The sequence below is a fragment of the Lolium rigidum genome, chromosome 2 (assembly GCF_022539505.1).
Source record: "Lolium rigidum isolate FL_2022 chromosome 2, APGP_CSIRO_Lrig_0.1, whole genome shotgun sequence".
NCBI lineage: Eukaryota > Viridiplantae > Streptophyta > Magnoliopsida > Poales > Poaceae > Lolium > Lolium rigidum.
In genome coordinates this window covers 224,024,972-224,044,450 of record NC_061509.1, presented here as the reverse complement: position 1 = coordinate 224,044,450, position 19,479 = coordinate 224,024,972, and the positions used below count along the sequence as shown (strand labels likewise).

At 42.6% G+C, this 19,479-nt stretch overlaps 1 protein-coding gene across 1 annotated transcript; it reads right to left on the bottom strand.

Moving 5' to 3' along the window:
- Window positions 1-364: 364 nt before the first annotated feature.
- LOC124693043 (lysophospholipid acyltransferase 1-like) lies at window positions 365-8,033 on the bottom strand. The gene is made up of 8 exons (XM_047226486.1): window positions 7,714-8,033; window positions 3,885-3,940; window positions 3,277-3,500; window positions 2,805-3,201; window positions 1,946-2,031; window positions 1,515-1,578; window positions 1,317-1,429; window positions 365-806 (listed from the first exon to the last, which is right to left on the bottom strand). Exons 1-8 carry the CDS (start codon window positions 8,016-8,018, stop codon window positions 666-668), a joined length of 1,386 nt encoding a protein of 461 aa, XP_047082442.1. The 5' UTR covers window positions 8,019-8,033; the 3' UTR covers window positions 365-665.
- Between the last annotated feature and the right edge of the window lie 11,446 nt (window positions 8,034-19,479).

The window sequence follows — 19,479 nt, the reverse complement described above, 5'->3', positions numbered from 1 at the left end:
GTATTTTACTACTTTTTTGCATGAACTATGTTTCTTTTAGTTGGTAGTCTTGAACTATGTATTGCTCTTGAACTATGTCTTCCATATATTTCATTATTTATGTCCATATGGTTGCATATTATATTTGATCAAGCGCCAAAATCCTGCCGCGCACGCTACGCTTTACCACGTCTAGTGAAGCGCTTAACAGCGAAGCGCTAAATTATCCAGCGCCTGGTGAAGCGATTCGCAAACACGCGCGCTAAAACTGGAAAAACAGCGCTGTAATTTTTTTTAGCGCGCGGTAGGCCGCTACCGGGCGTCTGTTGGAGATGCACTTAACATTGATCTATCAATTTGAACAGAACCAGTCAGAAAATAACTCTTACCAAAAGGCTTTAACATTCACACAATAAATAAATACTAGTACTAACAAAGAGCTTTCGGGCCAAAATCATGTGTTGCGCATGTGGTAAACAAACAAATGGAGGATAACCCAAACGGAAACAACACGTTTTTGATGATTGGTCAATTACAATGGAGCTCCAAAGTGTGGGGAGTTGGAGCGCCCACAATATCATTTTGCTAAATCTGAAACTTTCACAGAGTAAACTGAAAAACTAGCTTGTCATAATCATCACTGGAGCTCCGTAACTCCTCTATGTATGATCCATTCACTCTGTTCCTCATTCTGCCTTGCAAGCCTTCGGCTTGGCAGATCTCGCTGGCTTGATAACATAGCCCAGCAAGACGCATAGGATAGGAACAATCGTGCCCACATAATATACACTCTTGAAGGATGCTAAGGTCTCCTCCAAGCTCAGTACCTAGTAGCACAAAAGTATACAACATAATAAATATCGGTCTATTTTGTATGGAAGATGACTATTAAAGCCATGGTTGCTCATCCTAGAGTAGGTGAGCTAATACGAAATAACTAAGGAATGCAACAAATTTAACATGCGCCCTTTTTTATCAACAAAAATGGTAATGCTGCTAGTAATACCATAGTACCTCTAGTGTACCTTTCAGAATCATCAGATGTGCCTGATGAGGATAAGTTCCCCAGTACCAGTATGCCATACAGTTACTTTGCGAAGAAGCTAAAGCACTTCAGACCTTTGACTAATTAAGTTTGCAAAGCAACCTGATTTCCCTACTATTTGGTTGATATCGTTTTGGTTAAGTGAATCCTAAATGATGCTCGCAAATTCGAATACGCATGATGAATAACGCAATGGGAGTGCATGAGTTCATTCAGACAAGCAGTCTGATCAGATTGTGTCTCGGTTTGCTACAGGGTTAAGTATAGCCAGATTCCAGAGCGTGAAACTAACCTGGAAGCCAATGCATGAGTAGTTAAGCACCATCATGGTGTATGCACAGTTTAGTAAAGTCAGGATAGTGTGGAGGCCTGAATTGCTCACAGCTTGTTGCCATCTGTATATAACTGTATAGAAAGAGGAGGCCAAATCAGATTACAAGCTCACGTAGCTTTCAATCAAGTACATCTCTGAAAATATCATGAGAGTTACCTTTTGAACCATTTATCATCAATGCCGACTGAACAAAGAATATCATATATCCTGGATACAGTCCCTGTAGAATGGAGAAAAAATCAGATTGATGGACAAATACATGTGACATGAGATTGGTTATCAACCATCATACAACAACAGCTTGCTGAGACAACAAAAAGTATTTTTGTCACAAGTAAAACCAGTTATTATCATGGGTAGCACAAGTTTAAAATGATGCATACTGCCACTAGTTTAGAAGGTAAATACTAAGGATCCACTACCAGGACAACAGCAGCTCTAAATTCCGACTAGAGCATTCTTGTTTTATTTATCAAGTATTGGTCCAACAAACTTCAGGAAGCTCTGCTTCATGACAAGTCCAATAGACAATGAACATGAACTGAAGACACCAAGACATAGAAGATCGAGAGAGAAATACAACTCACATGCCAGATAGCACTGACTGTCTGTGTGCCAAGTAACTGAAGGAAACCAGGCTTCCTTCCTTTCTGAATTAACCTCTCGTACACATCTGAAAGATTAGTGGAACCATGGAAGTTATGTTAGTCTCATGCAATTGAGAACGCCATAGCTCGAGTGTATGGCGTTCAATACGTTCTAAAAGTACAACGGAAGTGCATCTCATCAGCTATGGCATTTGCATGAAATAAACTGTGTAGTGCATACCATACTTAGCGCAAAAGTAAATTTCAGATGATCATTTCTCCAAAAGTCAATTTTGAAAACATAATACTAAATGCACACATGCAGAATTTTATATATCAGCTAGAGATCAACAGTTACAGGCATACATGCTTCTCTCATTTACATTATAAATCAACTACCAAAAGGTTCCAAAGAATTAACAAGTGATCAAGATGAATTTACAAAACCTCTAAATCGAGCAGGGGAACACTGTTGAATTATGCACTACCAACTAATTTCTATTTATACACATAGATAAAAAATACTTTAACCTTTTGGGGAAATAAATACATACTGATTACAGAGAAAAGTAGTGCTTCTATGTTCTCCCAACTCCTAGATTGCACTTGTTTTAAAAGTGGTATGCATAGTACTGTATTATGCGATTGTATAAAGAACCCTCAATCTACTGTAAATGCACTTCCTATTTTATAAAGGGAACAGGAGTGAAAAGACATTATATCATCTGACAAAGCAAGTGAACAATCATGTGAAAGTAGTAATAAGTCTTTAAATGATACCCCTCTGTTCCATATTAGTTGTCGCTGATTCGGATGTATCTAGACACATTATACTGGAATATCAAGATATAAAACTTACAGTATCTTAGCCATGTGCTAACTTGAATGTTCCAGTTAAGTGGCAATTGAGCTGCACTTCCAGCTAGTTCGACGCCTAGAATATCAACATTTTTAGCCCGATCCCATTTGGCTTTCGGGGGAGAAGAATCCGACCAACCCGTGAAACCCAAACCAGATATAATAACTGCAGCTTCTGAGACTGACCATATAAAGTAGTATTTCCAACGAGCAGTAAATCCTGACATGTACTGAAAGAAAAGCCGGTGCCAGAAGCCCCATTCATAATATAGGGGTTCACTAAATCGTGAAAGTGGAAACATAGCTGACAGATACAAATATAACCCCATGCATATTCCAGCCTGAACCAGAGCACGCAGAGTAGGTAACAATGGTGAAGGAGTTGAGCTGGCCCATATCTGTTGAAGATCTTATGATATCAGGAATTAGAAAAATATTGCGTAACATACCCAAAGTAGATGGAGACTACTTACTCCTTTTCTTTCAGTCCACTCAAGATAATCTTTCATCTCATATACTGGTCCAGCAAAGTGGCTACCACAGCAGAGGCAGTAACCAAAATATTCAACTAGAGAAGGAACCTTAGTCAAGCGATACTTTTTCTGAGCATCACGTAGACCCTCTTCTTCCTTCAAGAGACCATCACTGTAGTTCATTGCGCATGAAATGACCTTCAACGTTAAAACCATTAAAGCACCTGCATTGCACAACAAAGGAATTCTGAAAAGGCACATGAACATGTGTTGATGTTTATATTCAGAGGGTGGCACAAGTAAGAGCTGATGTTACATGGTTGAATTTCTACATGTATACATTCAGCTATGTTATTCCCTGGATACATCCTATCTACAATTATTTTGCTATGGCTTTAATCCTCACCCTGTCTCTCAGTAAAACAACACATTCCACTCCTAGATACAAAAATAAATGCAAAATTAAGTGAAGATAACATTAGATCTTTGGAATTCTTAAAATATCTTATTATTTGAACATATGCATATATGTAAGCCAACAACAATTGCACGGTGAACACTAGCTTAAGTTTACATAAACGCAAGCAAGAAAGAACATTATACAATACCAGTTGCATCGATGCCTCCCTCCTTCCATGCATCTCCACTCATGTAGTACACGTGACTGAAACAAGAACAGAAAATGTCAGTATCTCCAAATGTCTTAACTTTTATGTAGTACGATCCACATGCCTGAGGGTTAAATTTAAATACATTCACAATATGTAAATGTAACATGCAACACCAAATTGCTGACCAGACTCTCTATTGTAACAAATTAGTCTAAACGTAACTATGCATTATATTAAGCCCCTACCAAATCCCTAAATTATTGTACCTTCTTGTATCACCAACTTAGGCTGGCTGATTCATCACGCTTTTCAAATTTTTGAAGAGAACCCTTATTCTTAGGAGGTATAAAAGGAAACAGTAGAAAACACAATATTGAAAAGCAAAGAAGTAATCGACAATATATAACCACTTTATCCTTCGTGCAACTAAACTACGTGTCAAGGCAAGCTTGGACATAAAAAATAATACCGCTTAGGATAAATAAGGCTTACTCCTTACATGGTATAAAAAGGGAATATACAAATAAAATCACATAGGAGATAGCAGGAGTTCTATTAATTCACTAGCGACAAGAAACCCAGAAAATAAAACAGGCCATGATACAAAATAACCGCAGAACAAAAAGCGAGTGACCAAACTGCCAAAAATATTAGTCACGTGGCAGAATATACAAGGTGAACATGGCACGGGACAGGCACTGATCATGTGGAAAGGCGAACCATTTATTATGTACGATTTTGGTGCTTTCCTGTAAATCTTACTAATAGTAGGCAGTAGAATCTAATACCCACTTTCCGAATTAGATTTCCTCTCAGCCCGCTTTTGATGGCCTTCCTATCCAATATTGCTCTAACATTAGCTTATGCGTGGGGGTAAAGCGACATGCATTTTTCCAAGGAAGCTTGGTGGCATTAGCATAATTTGGTGTAGCAGAATGGCTGTGCAAGTTCTAGCATGGGTAAACGTCTTTGCTAGACACGATAAGTAATACAATCTCGAGGTTACAAATAAAGGACATGATCGCATCCGGGGAAGTTATTTAAAATCATTTATACATTTAAAGATCTAGACAAACAACCCGCTATCTTCAACAACCAATTTAAGAATCCTACCTAGCTCATTGGTTGCCCATTATACAGGACCGATTGTTGTCTCATAGATATACAGCAGATGCCAGCAAGGACGTTCTAAGAAGGGGGAGGATTTTTGGTGTTCGATTGGCATATTTCACAGATATCTATTTTGGATACAGATAATCTATAAGAGTGTCTGGTCCTACACAGGCTCTGTTACAGAAGTGTAAGCCGCACACCATGTGAAAGATGGGAAAATTGATATAATCCATAACTTCTTCATTTCAGTTGCGAATGGAACAGGAACCAAATCTTATGAATGGACTGGACCAAAACATGCCATATTGCCCCCTTCTTTTACCATTAATATTCGAGAGTGCAGCCCAGTAAGAAATAGATTACCCAGTGAACCCAGGAAGCCTTATTTAGTACCATACAATAAAATGAGGAAGAGGACGCTGAGGACGTGTCAACGATAAGAATGGAATTAAAACTACCAATCAACACTGGGTTGCCAGCTTGCCGCTAATGTATACTTCTAGGTAGTGAACATAATTAACTGCACCTACCCTGATTTGGCACCATATGAGAACAAAGTAGAAGAGGATGGTGAAGAGGCATCAAAATTGATAAGAACGGTAATAGAATCAATTCTCAACATCTGTTCCCACTGGATCACTCATTCACATTAATAGCTAGGGATTATAGATAAGTGCACCTATCTGTTTACGGAAAATTTGTTCAGAGCTTAATGGAGCATCAATGTGAAAGATATTGGAACCAGAATATGGGGATGCAGTCAGTTGTGAAATACATCAATATCTCGCTACAACACTAGTGTCCAGACTGTGTATTGGCGATCAAATAACTTTTATCTTCATAAACCAATACCTGAGTATTAATTATCTTAGATTAAACAAATCGGTAGGGTTTGCCTGAAAATAGCTACAAATGAATAACAGCTACGTGAACCAATCAGTCCCTTTCCCGTTTGAGCCTTTGTCGGTGGTATTTGGATAGGAACTAATTTTTTTCATCCCTGAACCTCCTTTCGACATAGATCATATTAATCAACCCCTCACTGTGACAGATCATAAATTACACTCTAGTACCACTACCAATATCCAAGTCAAACTCAACCTTACAACAGGAAAAACTGAAGCAGGTGGGTGCAAAACAACAGTAAAAGGTAGGTAGTATAGATGAAAAATGTTTCTCTTTGCTTCCTCTCAGCTGTGCTTATGTGCATAGGTTTAATTGGCTAAACAGGCAGATACAGTTCCATATACAGCGACCGATGAAGTACAGACGCAACTTACACTAACAGGATCCACTAAAAGCATGCAATCCAAAACTGCACCTAACGAGTACACAAGAAAGAACTTCTCGAGTAGGAACATAATAGGTGATCAGGTCCGATCTCAACATTGATGTTTTGGCACAACTCTCATTAGCAGTTTTGGAGTCAGATAAAGCGAAATCTCGTACAACTACACAGAAGTTAAATGTAAGCAAGAAACAAGGCATAAAGCGCTCCAAAATGCTCTGATCTAATCCAAATGATAAATTAAAAGACCCTGGGTGCAATTATCTTCCTCTTAAATCTGTGCATAACCATTCACCAGCAGGGATGTAAAGGAGTAAAGGACTCTACACTCAACAATACACTATTACTTTAGATTCAATTACAAATTCGTAATTGGTTATGTCAACATATGTCATATATTATTCCTAACCATACATGATGCAGACTACACAGAAGAACTTCTCCAGTAGGAACAGAATAGGTGATCAGGTCCGATCTCAACACTGATATTTTGGTGCAACTCTCATTGGCAGTTTTTGAGTCAGATAAAGAGAAATCTCGTACAACTACACAGAAGTTAAATGTAAGCAAGAAACAAGGCATAAAGCGCTCCAAAATACTCTGATCTAGTCCAAATGATAAATTAAAAAGTCCCTGGGAGCAATTATCTTCCTCTTAATTCTGTGCATAACCATTCGCCAGCAGGGGATGTAAAGGAGTAAACGATTCTACACTGAACAATACACTACTTCAGATTCAATTACAAATTCATAATCGGTTATGTCTACATATGTCATATATTATTCCTAACCATACATGATGCAGACTAACATCAACCTGATAACAACTGAGACGGATAGCGCACAAGTAGCAGTAATGAGAATTCATTGCAAAACCATTGTTGCATCATAAAGTTAAGAAAGCAACATAAGAAAATAAATTGCAACCGAGCAAATGAGTTAGCTATTCATATGCATTCATTGCAAGCTTTACTAGGAAGACCACCTATCCATAGGTTTGCAGGTGTAAAGCAAATTCATGCTGAGTTAATACAAGATCCTGGTTCGCCTTGAAAATGTTAATCGTAAATAGCACCACATGGCCAGCCAGCCAGAAAAAAATTCACCATGAAATCGTCAATGAGGCCGTTTTGACCACAACAAAGTTCCATGCTCGCTCAGGCTTCCTCTGGTTCTCCAATCCAATAAACTACTGTTTAACCCTGTGAGCGCCCAATCCTCTGGCTCGGCCACGTCCGCAGATCTGCTTACAGTTCCTCTGGTTCCCTAATCGAACAAACTAGTGCTAACTGTACATTTCCAGCCCGGTACTACCCACAGGTAAAGGCAAATATATGAAGGATCCGAAATTGCTGATGACCGGGAAGGAAACTAAGCAGTGGAATGAAACCCCTGTAGCCAAGGATGATAGGAGGGAGGGTTTCACCATGCGATGAGGAATCCGAAGGCGCCGAGGAAGGTGACGAGGCCGGCGCGGCGGCGGCAGAGGAGCATGGCGAGGTAGCCGAAGGCCATGGGCCCGACGAAGAGGAGGTTGGAGGTGGCCCCGAAGGAGAGGTAGGAGAGCGCGGCGCCGCTGAGCCCCGCGTAGAGGTGCCGGCCCGCGGCGGTGGGCACCGCGCGCCAGAGGAGGCCCGTGGGGATGGTGGCCGCGAAGCAGAGCAGGAAGCGCAGCACGGGCACCGAGACGCCGATCGCGGCCGCCATGGGCTCCATCTCGAGCGGCCCCATCGTCGCCACCGCCACCGCCGCCGACGACAGATGCGGGCGATACAGAAATAGAGGATTTGGTTTCTTTTCTGAACCGGGCTCGCGGGCCGCGTGTCTGTATATGCGTGCGTGTGTCGGATGGCGTGGAAATCTTGGGGAGGTATTTTTGCACACGACACCCTTTCCTTTCGTAAATTTGCGATAATTAGGTAACTTTGGGGTAAGATGAATTGGATAAAAGTTGGTAATGACATCGAACACCATTGTTGTTGTAGGTGTCGTATGCCGGTGACAAACAAGCATAGTAGTTACATGATTGAAGCAAAAGCAAATATGCAAACGTCATGGGCATGATAGTTTTTTTTAACTTTTGGCTTTGTATCATAGAAGAATATGTGAACTCCACGTAATCCCAAAGGTGTCTTGTTTGATTGAACTTTTGGAGGAGGTTGCCGAGTAGACACGGTCGTATGCGCACACGCGCGCACATTCGAAGAGATATTCTCTTGCTTGCCTTCTACTCCCTCTGTCCCATTATATGAGACGTTTTAGTTAGTTGTTTTAGCTCGCAGGAACTGTCTTATAGGATAGAACAAAGGGAGTAGTTTATAATCATTGAAGTATATATAACTTTGCATGAGTATTGAAGTTAAAATTTGACAGTAATTTTATTTAGATGAGTTTCATATTTGAAACCTGGTAATTTTTGAAATATTAAATGTTGCCCTTGTAGTCCCAATTTTGTAGTATCATGTAATTCACATATAGTAGTCTGTTGACTAGGAACTAAGACGGCAGACTGCCGTTGAGGTGAGTATGATAATGTCTACTAAGGGCTTGCCTATTTTATTACGCAACATTTTTCGTATTGTTGTGGATATTATTTTACAATATAAAACAACTCAAACATGATATAATTGGGCAACCAAAATATAATTATGGTTGTTGATTATAGATTAACATCTAGAAAGATGTGCAACTTTTTACAAAGAGTGTTTGTTATCCTCTAACATAAACGGATGTTTGCTGCAATGTCAACTTTCCCTGAAGGGGAAAAACCTGTGCACACAATAATATATTTCTACTACCTTTGACATGTCAAGAAATGTTAGATTTAACCAAGCTTATAGAAAAATATATTGACAACAACTATCACCGTTCTGAAATATAAGCCTTTAAAAAATAATTTAGCTATAGAAAAAGGCTTATATTTTGGAACGGAGATAATATCATACTACGTAGAGACAGTATTAAAATATATTTCATTGTGTATTGAATGGTATTGATTTGTATTTTAGATGTTAATACTTTTCTCTATAAATTGGCTAATCTTTACATTGCTTGACTTCTACAAAAAATTATGTGTCTCTTTTGAGAGATGAAATGAGTATTAAAAACAACATCAAACATTGATGCCAAAACAAATGGCTTAAAAGGAGAAAGAGAATTATTGATATTGTAACATTCCAAGACAACAACTTCAAGAAGAAATCGTCGCTCGCTAGCCGATGTTGCCCGATATGATCATAAGAAAACTTTGGAACTACCACCCCGACTAAGGTGGCATCCATTGGATTATAGTTGTTTGCATGCTTTGAATGGTCTCGTCTTAGTTGCTTTGTTTTCATGCATGAGACGTTCTAGATAAATCAACTAATGAGCGCTAACGCCAAAAACCCGAGTGTTGCATACTATACCAACTACAAGTAGGGGTGAAAGCGTGCCGAGATGCGGGACATAAGTTGTAGCTAATCCTTCTTTAATTCACTTTGATTCGTAACCTCCTTCTGCCCTATTTTGGGGTGGTGGTGGTGGTGGTGGTGGGACAGGAAGTGGTCATCACCTGCAACCCTAACTACAAGTATGGCCATTGAGGATATGGAAGGATGATCGTCCGCACTACGGAGACAGCTCTATGAGCGCGTCATATGCATGCCCATGATATGTAGGTAGCACAAGCTTTCAACATTCAAGACGAATTTCTTCCCCGTTACTTTTCTCCTGGATTTGAAGTCTCCTGATATATATAGTATCATCGTCGTAAGGTTCAGTAAAACAATCCATCACCTGTATTCGGGAACGAGTTACTGTCTTTAGAGCAGGTCTGGTTCGAGATCTTAACTAGTAAAGAGAACAAAAACAAGAGGGGACCTACGTAGGAATAAACCAAGAAGGGGAATTAACAAGAAGAGTAGGAGGAGTACCATATACTACTAATGACTAATCATTCGCCTCCGTCATTCTAGCTAGATTCCAGTTATCTGTCAGCGTCGGTAGGTCACTTCCTGGTTGGACTTTGGTACTGTACATCATCTCACGATCAGGCTAGTCATAGTGCTAGTATCATAGCTAGTATTATGCATCCCAGCCCCACCAAAAATGCTGATGTGGCAAGTAATTATGGATGAGAGAGAAGATTAGAGTATTACAGGTAGATACTGTATCATAGCGCACATCACGAGAAAAGTTAGTATCAAATAAATCTTGTACACAAATTTGTATTGGGATTCTACAAATCAATTAATATAGCAAAACTATGATACTAGTCTATGATTACTATGCACTATAGATCTAGTTTTATAGAAAAATATCATATACTACGTACATGATACTACTATATGATACTACCCACTATGACCAGCCTCAGTAGCAATAGCAGCCCTAACTAATTCACAATGAATTTCGGTTAGGTCATAAACTTCATTCGTGGTACGATATGAGGCCCATGCCGTTGAGCTTCGCTGGTCCTCCTATCTGAAATTCTGAATGCGCGCAACCATACAGAACTACACGTCGATCGCAAGAAAAGAACAAACCTCTGCTGCTGCAAAGGGGAGCGGTGTCTCCCTGGAAGAAAATCGAGAAACTGGGGGGATACGGAGGGCATTCTCGCCGAAGGTTTGATATCTGGCGGCCAACATAGCATGCATGGCGGCCGCAGCCGTGGGGCGAGCCGCGAGCGAGCAAGGTAGATGGATCTACTGTGCACAATCAAGCCGGGAGAGAGGGCCTGTCAGAGCAGCAGACCGACAGAGCGGCCGCTCGGATCTATCCGGCGGCGAAGGCAATCAATGGCCGGTCGCCTGAGAAGTGAAGGCCCGGAGTTATTGCGCGGCGCGGCGCGCCCTGTGGCGGCCAGCTCGGCGCGACGCCGCTGCAGCTGCAAGCGAGGCGACTAGAAGGTGAGTTCGTGGTACCACGACGGTGCGGTGGAGACAGGATGATGGGATGGCCACGCGCGAGGAGGGTGGGGAATTCAGTACGACCCGCCGGAGAGGAACATTCACCCGGGACCATCTTCTGCACGAGCCTGCAGAAATGCAAGGTAACTCTTCCTCGCAATTCACAGCCTGAGAGCGCGTCCCCGCTTCTGCTCTCGAACCAGTCTGTGAGTGACACGCTAGCCATTCTGACACCTAAATCGCGCCCTTCCTCTGCTCCGCCTCACAACCGCGACACCGCTGCCTGCGCCGCCCGTCGTCCTTGTTTGCTCGCTGCCCGTCGCCTCGGACCAACAGCGATGTCCAAGACCTGTTCGGCCATTCGTGCGGCCAGATTTGAGGAATAAAACTGAACTTTCTCGGCCATTTTACGCCGGCATAGATATTGGTGGAAATTATCAGTCTTATTTTGTGGGTAGATAGACATCATTCGTATTTGTACATTAACATCAACGACACCTTTTTTTTTACCTGGACTACGGCGGGCTTACGCCAGCCTGAACAACTTTATAACTAGCAACCGAGAATACAAGGGTTCATTACATATCTGATTTTAGAGGGGTAAGAGGAGGGGGGGGGGGTTCATATCCATTACACCAAGAATTAAGAAGGGAGGTCGAGGAGGGGGTGTTGCATCTGTAGGCCCAAAGCCTAACGTCTTCAATGCACCTGTTGGAGACGAGGGAGAGGGTTTCCGGGACGCCATTGAAGGTGCGGGTGTTTCTCCGTTTCCAGATGTTCCAGGCGATGGCGGTGTTGATGGTGGTCTCTTCAAAAGTGTCGCACCGCTCTAGCCAAAAATCATCGAAGCTAGAAACCGTGCCGGGGTCGAAGTCTCTATGGAAGAAAGCCCAGACTTCCATAGCTCGGGGGCAGCGAAGCAGCAAGTGATCTGTGTCTTCGTCGAGGTCGCAGGAGAGGCAGTTTGCGGAGGTGGACATGTTGTGGCGAAAGCACCGTTCATTGGTGGGGAGACGCTTTTTCCTGGCCAACCAGCAGAAGATCTTGCACTTCAAGGGGGCAGCGCTCCTCCAGACCTTGCTCGCAACTTCATCAACCTGCAGATGCCTGAAAGAATTGACATAGAAACTTTTGTTTGACAGTTTTTTGTTAGTGAGGCGGCCATCACGTAGATCAAGGATGTCGATGCGAACACGCACAAGGCTTAGCTCGAAGGACAGGGCACGAAAGTCAGCCGCCGCGGCCATCGTCAAGCGGGGTCCAAGGGAGTTGCGGAGGCCAAGGGGGAGGGCCAAGGCAACGTTAACGTTAGGCCTGGTAGAATGGGAGAAGAGATTGGGGAAGCGCTCGCAGAGGGTTTGATCTCCAAGCCAAAGATCAAACCAGAAGGTTGTAGAGGATCCATCCCCCAGGAGGCCAGGAGGACCTTGGAGACGGATCGGAAGGGGGCAATCCCAACAATGATTTCCTTCCACCCAGGCGTGTCAAGGTGGTTGAAAGTATCACCAAGTCAACCAGGGTCAAGTGCTGATTCGCAGAAGACTTAATGACCCATGCTAAGGTCATGCCTGCATGTACAACTTGACCGTACCATGTGTCGGTACCTCCGCCTCGTCAAACCCAATATAAAATGTGAATGGATCCGAGGCATTTGAAAGACTCGTGAAGAGAAAAACCTCATTATACCGCCATAGTCAGATCCCATCTCCACCGAAGCCTTGACGCTTCTGCCATTGACACCATCGATTTCATCGCCTCATCATCATCATCTTCTTCAACCTCTCTCCGTCTACTTGTAATCTAGATTTGATTCACTGTTGGCGGCATTGTAAGACTAATGATCATCTATCTCTTTGAAATTTATGATAAATTGTTTACTATTGTTGATCCAATTATGTGTGAATACTCCACTTGGTCCATGGGCTGAGGCCTAGCATCGCGTCTTTATCTGCATCTAATTTTTTATGGGATATTGTGCAATATGAAAGTAGAGATCCATTTCATGCATAATATCTTTTTATCTCAATCTTGAAGGTTTGGCATGTACCCGAATCAGAGAAACCGGTAAAGTTATCAAGGTTTGAGTAGAGTTAGTTGCATGATTTGTCGTGATACTCAAGTGACAATATTCATGGATCGGTAGTGTGGTTATCATATAGGGAGTAATTGTGACATCATTAAACTTAAGGCTATTGTTTGATTTGTCTTAATACCACAACTCTACGTGTTGCACTGAAACTCGAGGTGGATAATTGATCCGTGAAGACCGTGGCCTCCAGCATTATAGTGCACATTAGGACGAATTGCCCACATTGTGTTGCATCTTTATCTTGACTATTATATCGTTACATGTGAGCTTTATTGTATATTTTAAATCTCATCTATGAACGCATAGTTGTGGTGAAACCTTAATCCTAGGCCTATCTCCAATCATCGATGCGCAACCAAACACAAGAAAACATTGGTTCTGTAAGGAAAGAGTTAAAGGAAGACTAGAAGTCTCGCTTGAGTGATCTTACACCAAAAACAATCTTCCCGTGGATTCGATAACCTAGGTTCTCTATGGGAAAAACTTTGGTACTACAATCTGTAATCTGGATCGAATGTACCAACCATTTTTCTGTCTCCGTTGCCGGGGTCGCTACCCCGGGTGAGGTCATTAAGGAATTCTTTTAATAATTCAATTATTGTTTTAGTTTACTACTTGTTAGTAGTTTACTTTGTGTTCTTAATAAAAAACCCAAAAATATTTGTTTACATTTTTGTTCTTAGTTTATATTTGTTTATTATTATCTAAAAACTCATAAAAATTTGATAGCATGGTAGCTAAAAAGTTTGGGGAGTTCGCAACTCCCAATGATGATTATTTGCGCACGGCCATTACTCAGCCCCGAGTAGATGCAGATATTATGAAATCAAACCTCATTTTCTAACCTTGATACGATAAAACCAATTTGGAGGTTCAACTGTTGAGGATTCGGGTATTCATTTGAACATCTCAAAAAATGAAACAGTTCTAGTATTTGAACAATATAACTAACATATCGTGAAAAGTTGAAATAGTTTAGACCATTTTATAAGTATTTATCATTTTTTGTGAGATTCACCCAAAAAATAGTGAAAAAGAAATAAAAATAGACAAAATATAATCTGGAAATGTTTGAAAATAATTTATCTTCCCATTTAAAAGTTGTCACTTCTTCTAAGATTCGGTCAAATTCGATACAACTTCCAACTTTTCAGAAAAAATGTGAAAGAAGTCTAGTAAATGAAACCATGTGGCATAAGTATAACGGAAAGTTTGACATAATTTAGAGAAATAAATTTGGTACAAGATAAAGTTGAAGGTTAAGCAGATTAATTCTAGATTTTCATTATTTACTCTGGATTTCTTCATTTCCATATAAAAACATTTCCTTCACGAGTTCGTTCCTATACTCCGATATGCAACACATTACACATATATGATGTTTTGTGCAAAAGTTACATAAAATGAGTAATTTGTGTAATAGAGACAAAGACAACAATATTCAGTGGTTTGTGCCATCTCCTCTCGCTCCTCTCGCGTCGCTCCTCTCGCGTCGCTCCTCCTGGCGACCGAGAGGGGCAAACCCTAGCCGCCGCCGCCCCGTCCGTCCTCCCCCCTCTCTCCCTCCTCGTCGCCCCCCCCCCGAGGTGCTGCCGGCCGAAGGCTGCGGCGCCGGTGAAGGGGTGGCGGGGATTTGGCCCTCGGCTGCGGCCCCCGGTGCCTAGCACAACCGCATGGAAGGAAGGTGGCCGGGCTGGGCTTGCCGGGGGTGAGGTCGCTGCCCGGCGACGCTTTCCACCCCCGACGCGTCTCCCCCTTGGTCGGCGACTCCGGCAGCCGCTCCTCCGTTTGTGGCGGTGGGTGGCTCTCGGGATCAGGCGGCGGCCTTCGGTGCTGAAGGGGCTGCTGGTGGTGGTCTCGGCGGGGGCCTTGGACGCTGGAGCGGCGGCTTCGGATGGTGGCAGCGGTGCCGTCTTCTTCGCGGCGAGCGGTGGGCCGTGGCCCTGGCCGTGTGGGCGGTAGGGTGGCGGCGAGATCTAGTCCGGGGTGTCATGGCGGCCGGTGAAAACTGAGCCTCGACCTCGGTCTTGGCGGATGATGGCGGCGTCGGTCAACATCGTTACCTTGTCGAAGGTGTCATCTTTGCCCGTCTTGGCACTACACTCGGCGGGTTGGGGATGTGCGGCTGCCGGTGAAAACCGTGCTCCGACCTCGGTTAGCGGACGATGGCGACGTGTCGCTCCGCTACCTTCTTGAAGGCATCGTCGTAGCAGTCTGCGGTCTCTCACTCGTGCTGCTCCGGGGGAAACCCTAGGTCCGGGTCTCCCGGATCGGACGATGGCGGCACGCCCTGCGTCGTTCTACCTCTTGGGGCATCGTTTTTGGAGCAGCTGCTGGATGTTGGCGGATGTTGGTGGAGTGGTATGCATCTACCACATTGTTGGCGTTGAATCTCGGTGGCATGGTGCTGCAGGGCATCGACGACAGAAGCGGGATGATGTATGTGTGCAGGATGGTGGAGCCGTCTGACGTCATGGTGGCATCGACGGCAGTTCTGATGACCCACAAGTATAGGGGATCGCAACAGTCTTCGAGGGAAGTATTACCCAATTTATTGATTCGACACAAGGGGAGACAAAGAACACTTGAAAGCCTTAACAGCGGAGTTGTCAATTCAGCTGCACCTGGAAACGGACTTGCTCGCAAGAGTTTATCGATAGTAACGAGTTTTATAGTAGTAGCGATAGTGAAATAACAGCAGCAGAGTAACAAAGACAGCAGTAGTGATTTTAGTAAACAGCGAGGATTAAAATACCGTAGGCACGGGGACGGATGACGGGCGTTGCATGGATGAGAGAAACTCATGTAACAATCATAGCGGGGCATTTGCGGATAATAATAAAACGGTGTCCAGGTACTAATCAATCAATAGGCATGTGTTCCAATTATAGTCGTACGTGCTCGCAATGAGAAACTTGCACAACATCTTTTGTCCTACCGGCCGGTGGCAGCCGGGCCTCAAGGGAAACTACTTGGATATTAAGGTACTCCTTTTAATAGAGTACCGGAGCAAAGCATTAACACTCTGTGAACACATGTGATCCTCACATCGCTACCATTCCCTCCGGTTGTCCCGATTTCTGTCACTTCGGGCCATTGGTTCCGGACAGCGACATGTGTATACAACTTGCAGGTAAGATCATAAACAACGAATATCTTCATGAATCAATAACATGTTCAGATCTGAGATCATGGCACTCGGGCCCTAGTGACAAGCATTAAGCATAACAAGTTGCAACAATATCATAAAAGTACCATCTACGGACACTAGGCACTATGCCCTAACAATCTTATGCTATTACATGACCAATCTCATCCAATCCCTACCATCCCCTTCGGCCTACAGCGGGGGAATTACTCACACATGGATGGGGGAAGCATGGCTGGTTGATGGAGAGGCGTTGGCGGTGATGGCGGTGATGATCTCCTCCAATTCCCCGTCCCGGCGGAGTGCCAGAACGGAGACTTCTGGCTCCCGAGACGGAGTTTCGCGATATGGCGGCGTTCTGGAGTGTTTCTGGCGACTTCGACTTCTCTCCAGGCGTTTTTAGGTCGAGGCGAATAAGTAGTCTGAAGGGGGCGTCGGAGGCCAGCCGAGGGGGCCACACCATAGGGCCGCGCGGCCCCCCCCCTAGGCCGCGCCGCCTTATGGTGTGGGGCCCTCGGGCCTCCACTTCAATTGTCCTTCTGGCTCCGTCGCATTCGGGAAAATAGGCCCTTTCGTCAAAATCCCGAGGTTTTTCCCGAAAGTTGGATTTCCGCACAAAAACGAGACACCGAACAGATTCTGCTGAAAACAGCGTTAGTCCGTGTTAGTTGCATCCAAAATACACAAATTAGAGGCAAAACAATAGCAAAAGTGTTCGGGAAAGTAGATACGTTTTGGACGTATCAACTCCTCCAAGCTTAGCTTATTGCTTGTCCTCAAGCAATTCAGTTAACAACTGAGCGATAAAAGAACTTTCACGAACACATTTGCTCATATGATGTATATATTCTCATGATATGGCTAATACTTAAGCAGTTCATAATAAGATAGATGCAAATAAGATCATCTAACAGACTATGTCAATCATGAAGAGGTACCAACAATTAATAATAAGCATCATGAATCATGTATATAAGCGGGATTGCAATGTTCATAAGAGAGTATGATAAAGTGGTATCTCGCTTGCCCGTATTTGATTGGCAAAACATAAATGCCCGGGCACCTCCGGAGTTCATAGAAAGACTAGAAGTAGTGATTGTCAAAGATAAAGGCATCAAAGTTATACCACAATCAATCATATTTTGAGACAAGCATATTATACTAAGAATGACGAGTTGTGCTCTCAAGAAAGTGCTCAAAGAAAGGATGGAGACACAACATAAAAGTAAAAGATTGACCCTTCGCGAGAGGAAGCGGGGATTAACATGCGCTAGAGCTTTTCATCTGTAAAGCATGAGTAAAATTATTTTGAGAGGTGTTTGTTGTTGTCAACGAATGGTAATGGGTACACCAACTACCTCGCCAACCGGACTTTCAAGAGCGGCTCCCATGAATTATTTGCATTTTTATGTGGCACTCCTTCCAACCTTTCTTACACAAACCATGGCTAACCGAATCCTCGGGTGCCTGCCAACAATCACATACCATGAAGGAGTGCCTTTTTAATTTAGTTTTATTATGATGATGACACTCCCCCCAACCTTTGCTTACACAAGCCATGGCTAACCGAATCCTTCGGGTGCCGTCCAACAATCACAAACCATGGAGGAGTGTCTATTTAAGTTAATTAATTCGGGACTGGGAATCCCATTGCCGACTCTTTTTGCAAAATTATTGGATAAGCGGATGTGCCACTAGTCCATATGAGAGTCCGTCAAAAGTAAATGACAAGGTTGAAAGCTAAACACCACATACTTCCTCATGAGCTATGAAACATTAACACAAATTAAGAAGCATTTTGAAGGTTTTAAAGGTAGCGCATTAGAATTTACTTGGAATGGTTTGAAATGCCATGCATAGGTATTTATGGTGGACACTTTGGAATAACTTGGTTTTCATGTGTTTGGAGGCACGAGCAGCGTTCCCGCTCAGTACAAGTGAAGGCTAGCAAAAGACTAGGGAGCGACAAATCAAGAGAGCAGTGAATCGTCATAATCATGCTTGCGGCAAAATAAATTAACTGAGGCATAAAAGTGATACAAGAACTCTGAAGCAATGTAAATCATGGAGGCTTAATTGACTTTTGATCAGGCATATGCATGCGTGAGCATGTGCCAAGTCGATATAAATGAATTATTCAGAGGAGGATACCACAATGCCATACTTACTTATGAATAAAACAATGCAAGCAAACATCCATGACATGCTACTCATATTAATAAATTGGAGCTAAACATTAGAGATCATGAACTACTAGACTTTCTTAAATGACATATACCTCACATGAACCAACTAAGCATGCTCACATGGATGAGTATATGTACAAAAATGAAAACAAATAGAGTTCATACCAGCCTCTCACCACAATCAGATTGTCGTAGATCGTCATTATTGCCTTTTCACTTGTGTCGCTTGGATAATATGAAATGAAAACCACGCTCCAGCCACCGAAGACCATTGAACTCATAATGAACTTTACAAACCAAAGAAGAACAGCAAATATTTTTGGTGTTTTCGAATTTGAGAACAAGAACAAAAGGAAACAAGCAAACAAAGCAAAATCTTTTTGGGTTTTCTTATAGCAAACTAGCAATAGCAAATAAAGCGAAACAAATGCAAGAAACCAAGATAAACAAATGATGAAGAGAAACAACAGAAATATTTTTGGTCTTTTTGTGTTTTAGGAAAGAAACAAAGTGAAAACAAGAAATAGCAAACTAAAAGAAACACAGAAAAGCGAGATGGCAGAAATCTGCCAAAACCTGACAGCAGTACAGAAATCGATTTTTACAAAAATCTTACGTTGCTCAGTTCAAAAAGTGTTCAACTAATGAAAGTTAGATAACAACCTGGGGAACATGCAAAAAAATTGGCTTCGCAAAATAACGTTCTGGCTGTGCGCACGAATTTTTACGGTAACAGTCCAGAATCTGTTTTCAGGCAGCACTTCCCCAAATATCATCTTCCTCTCATTAGAAAACCACTCAAAGAGACTAAACAAGTATATACAAGTATCCAGCAATCATAATATGCAAAGAATGAGTGATGCTGGTATACCTCCCC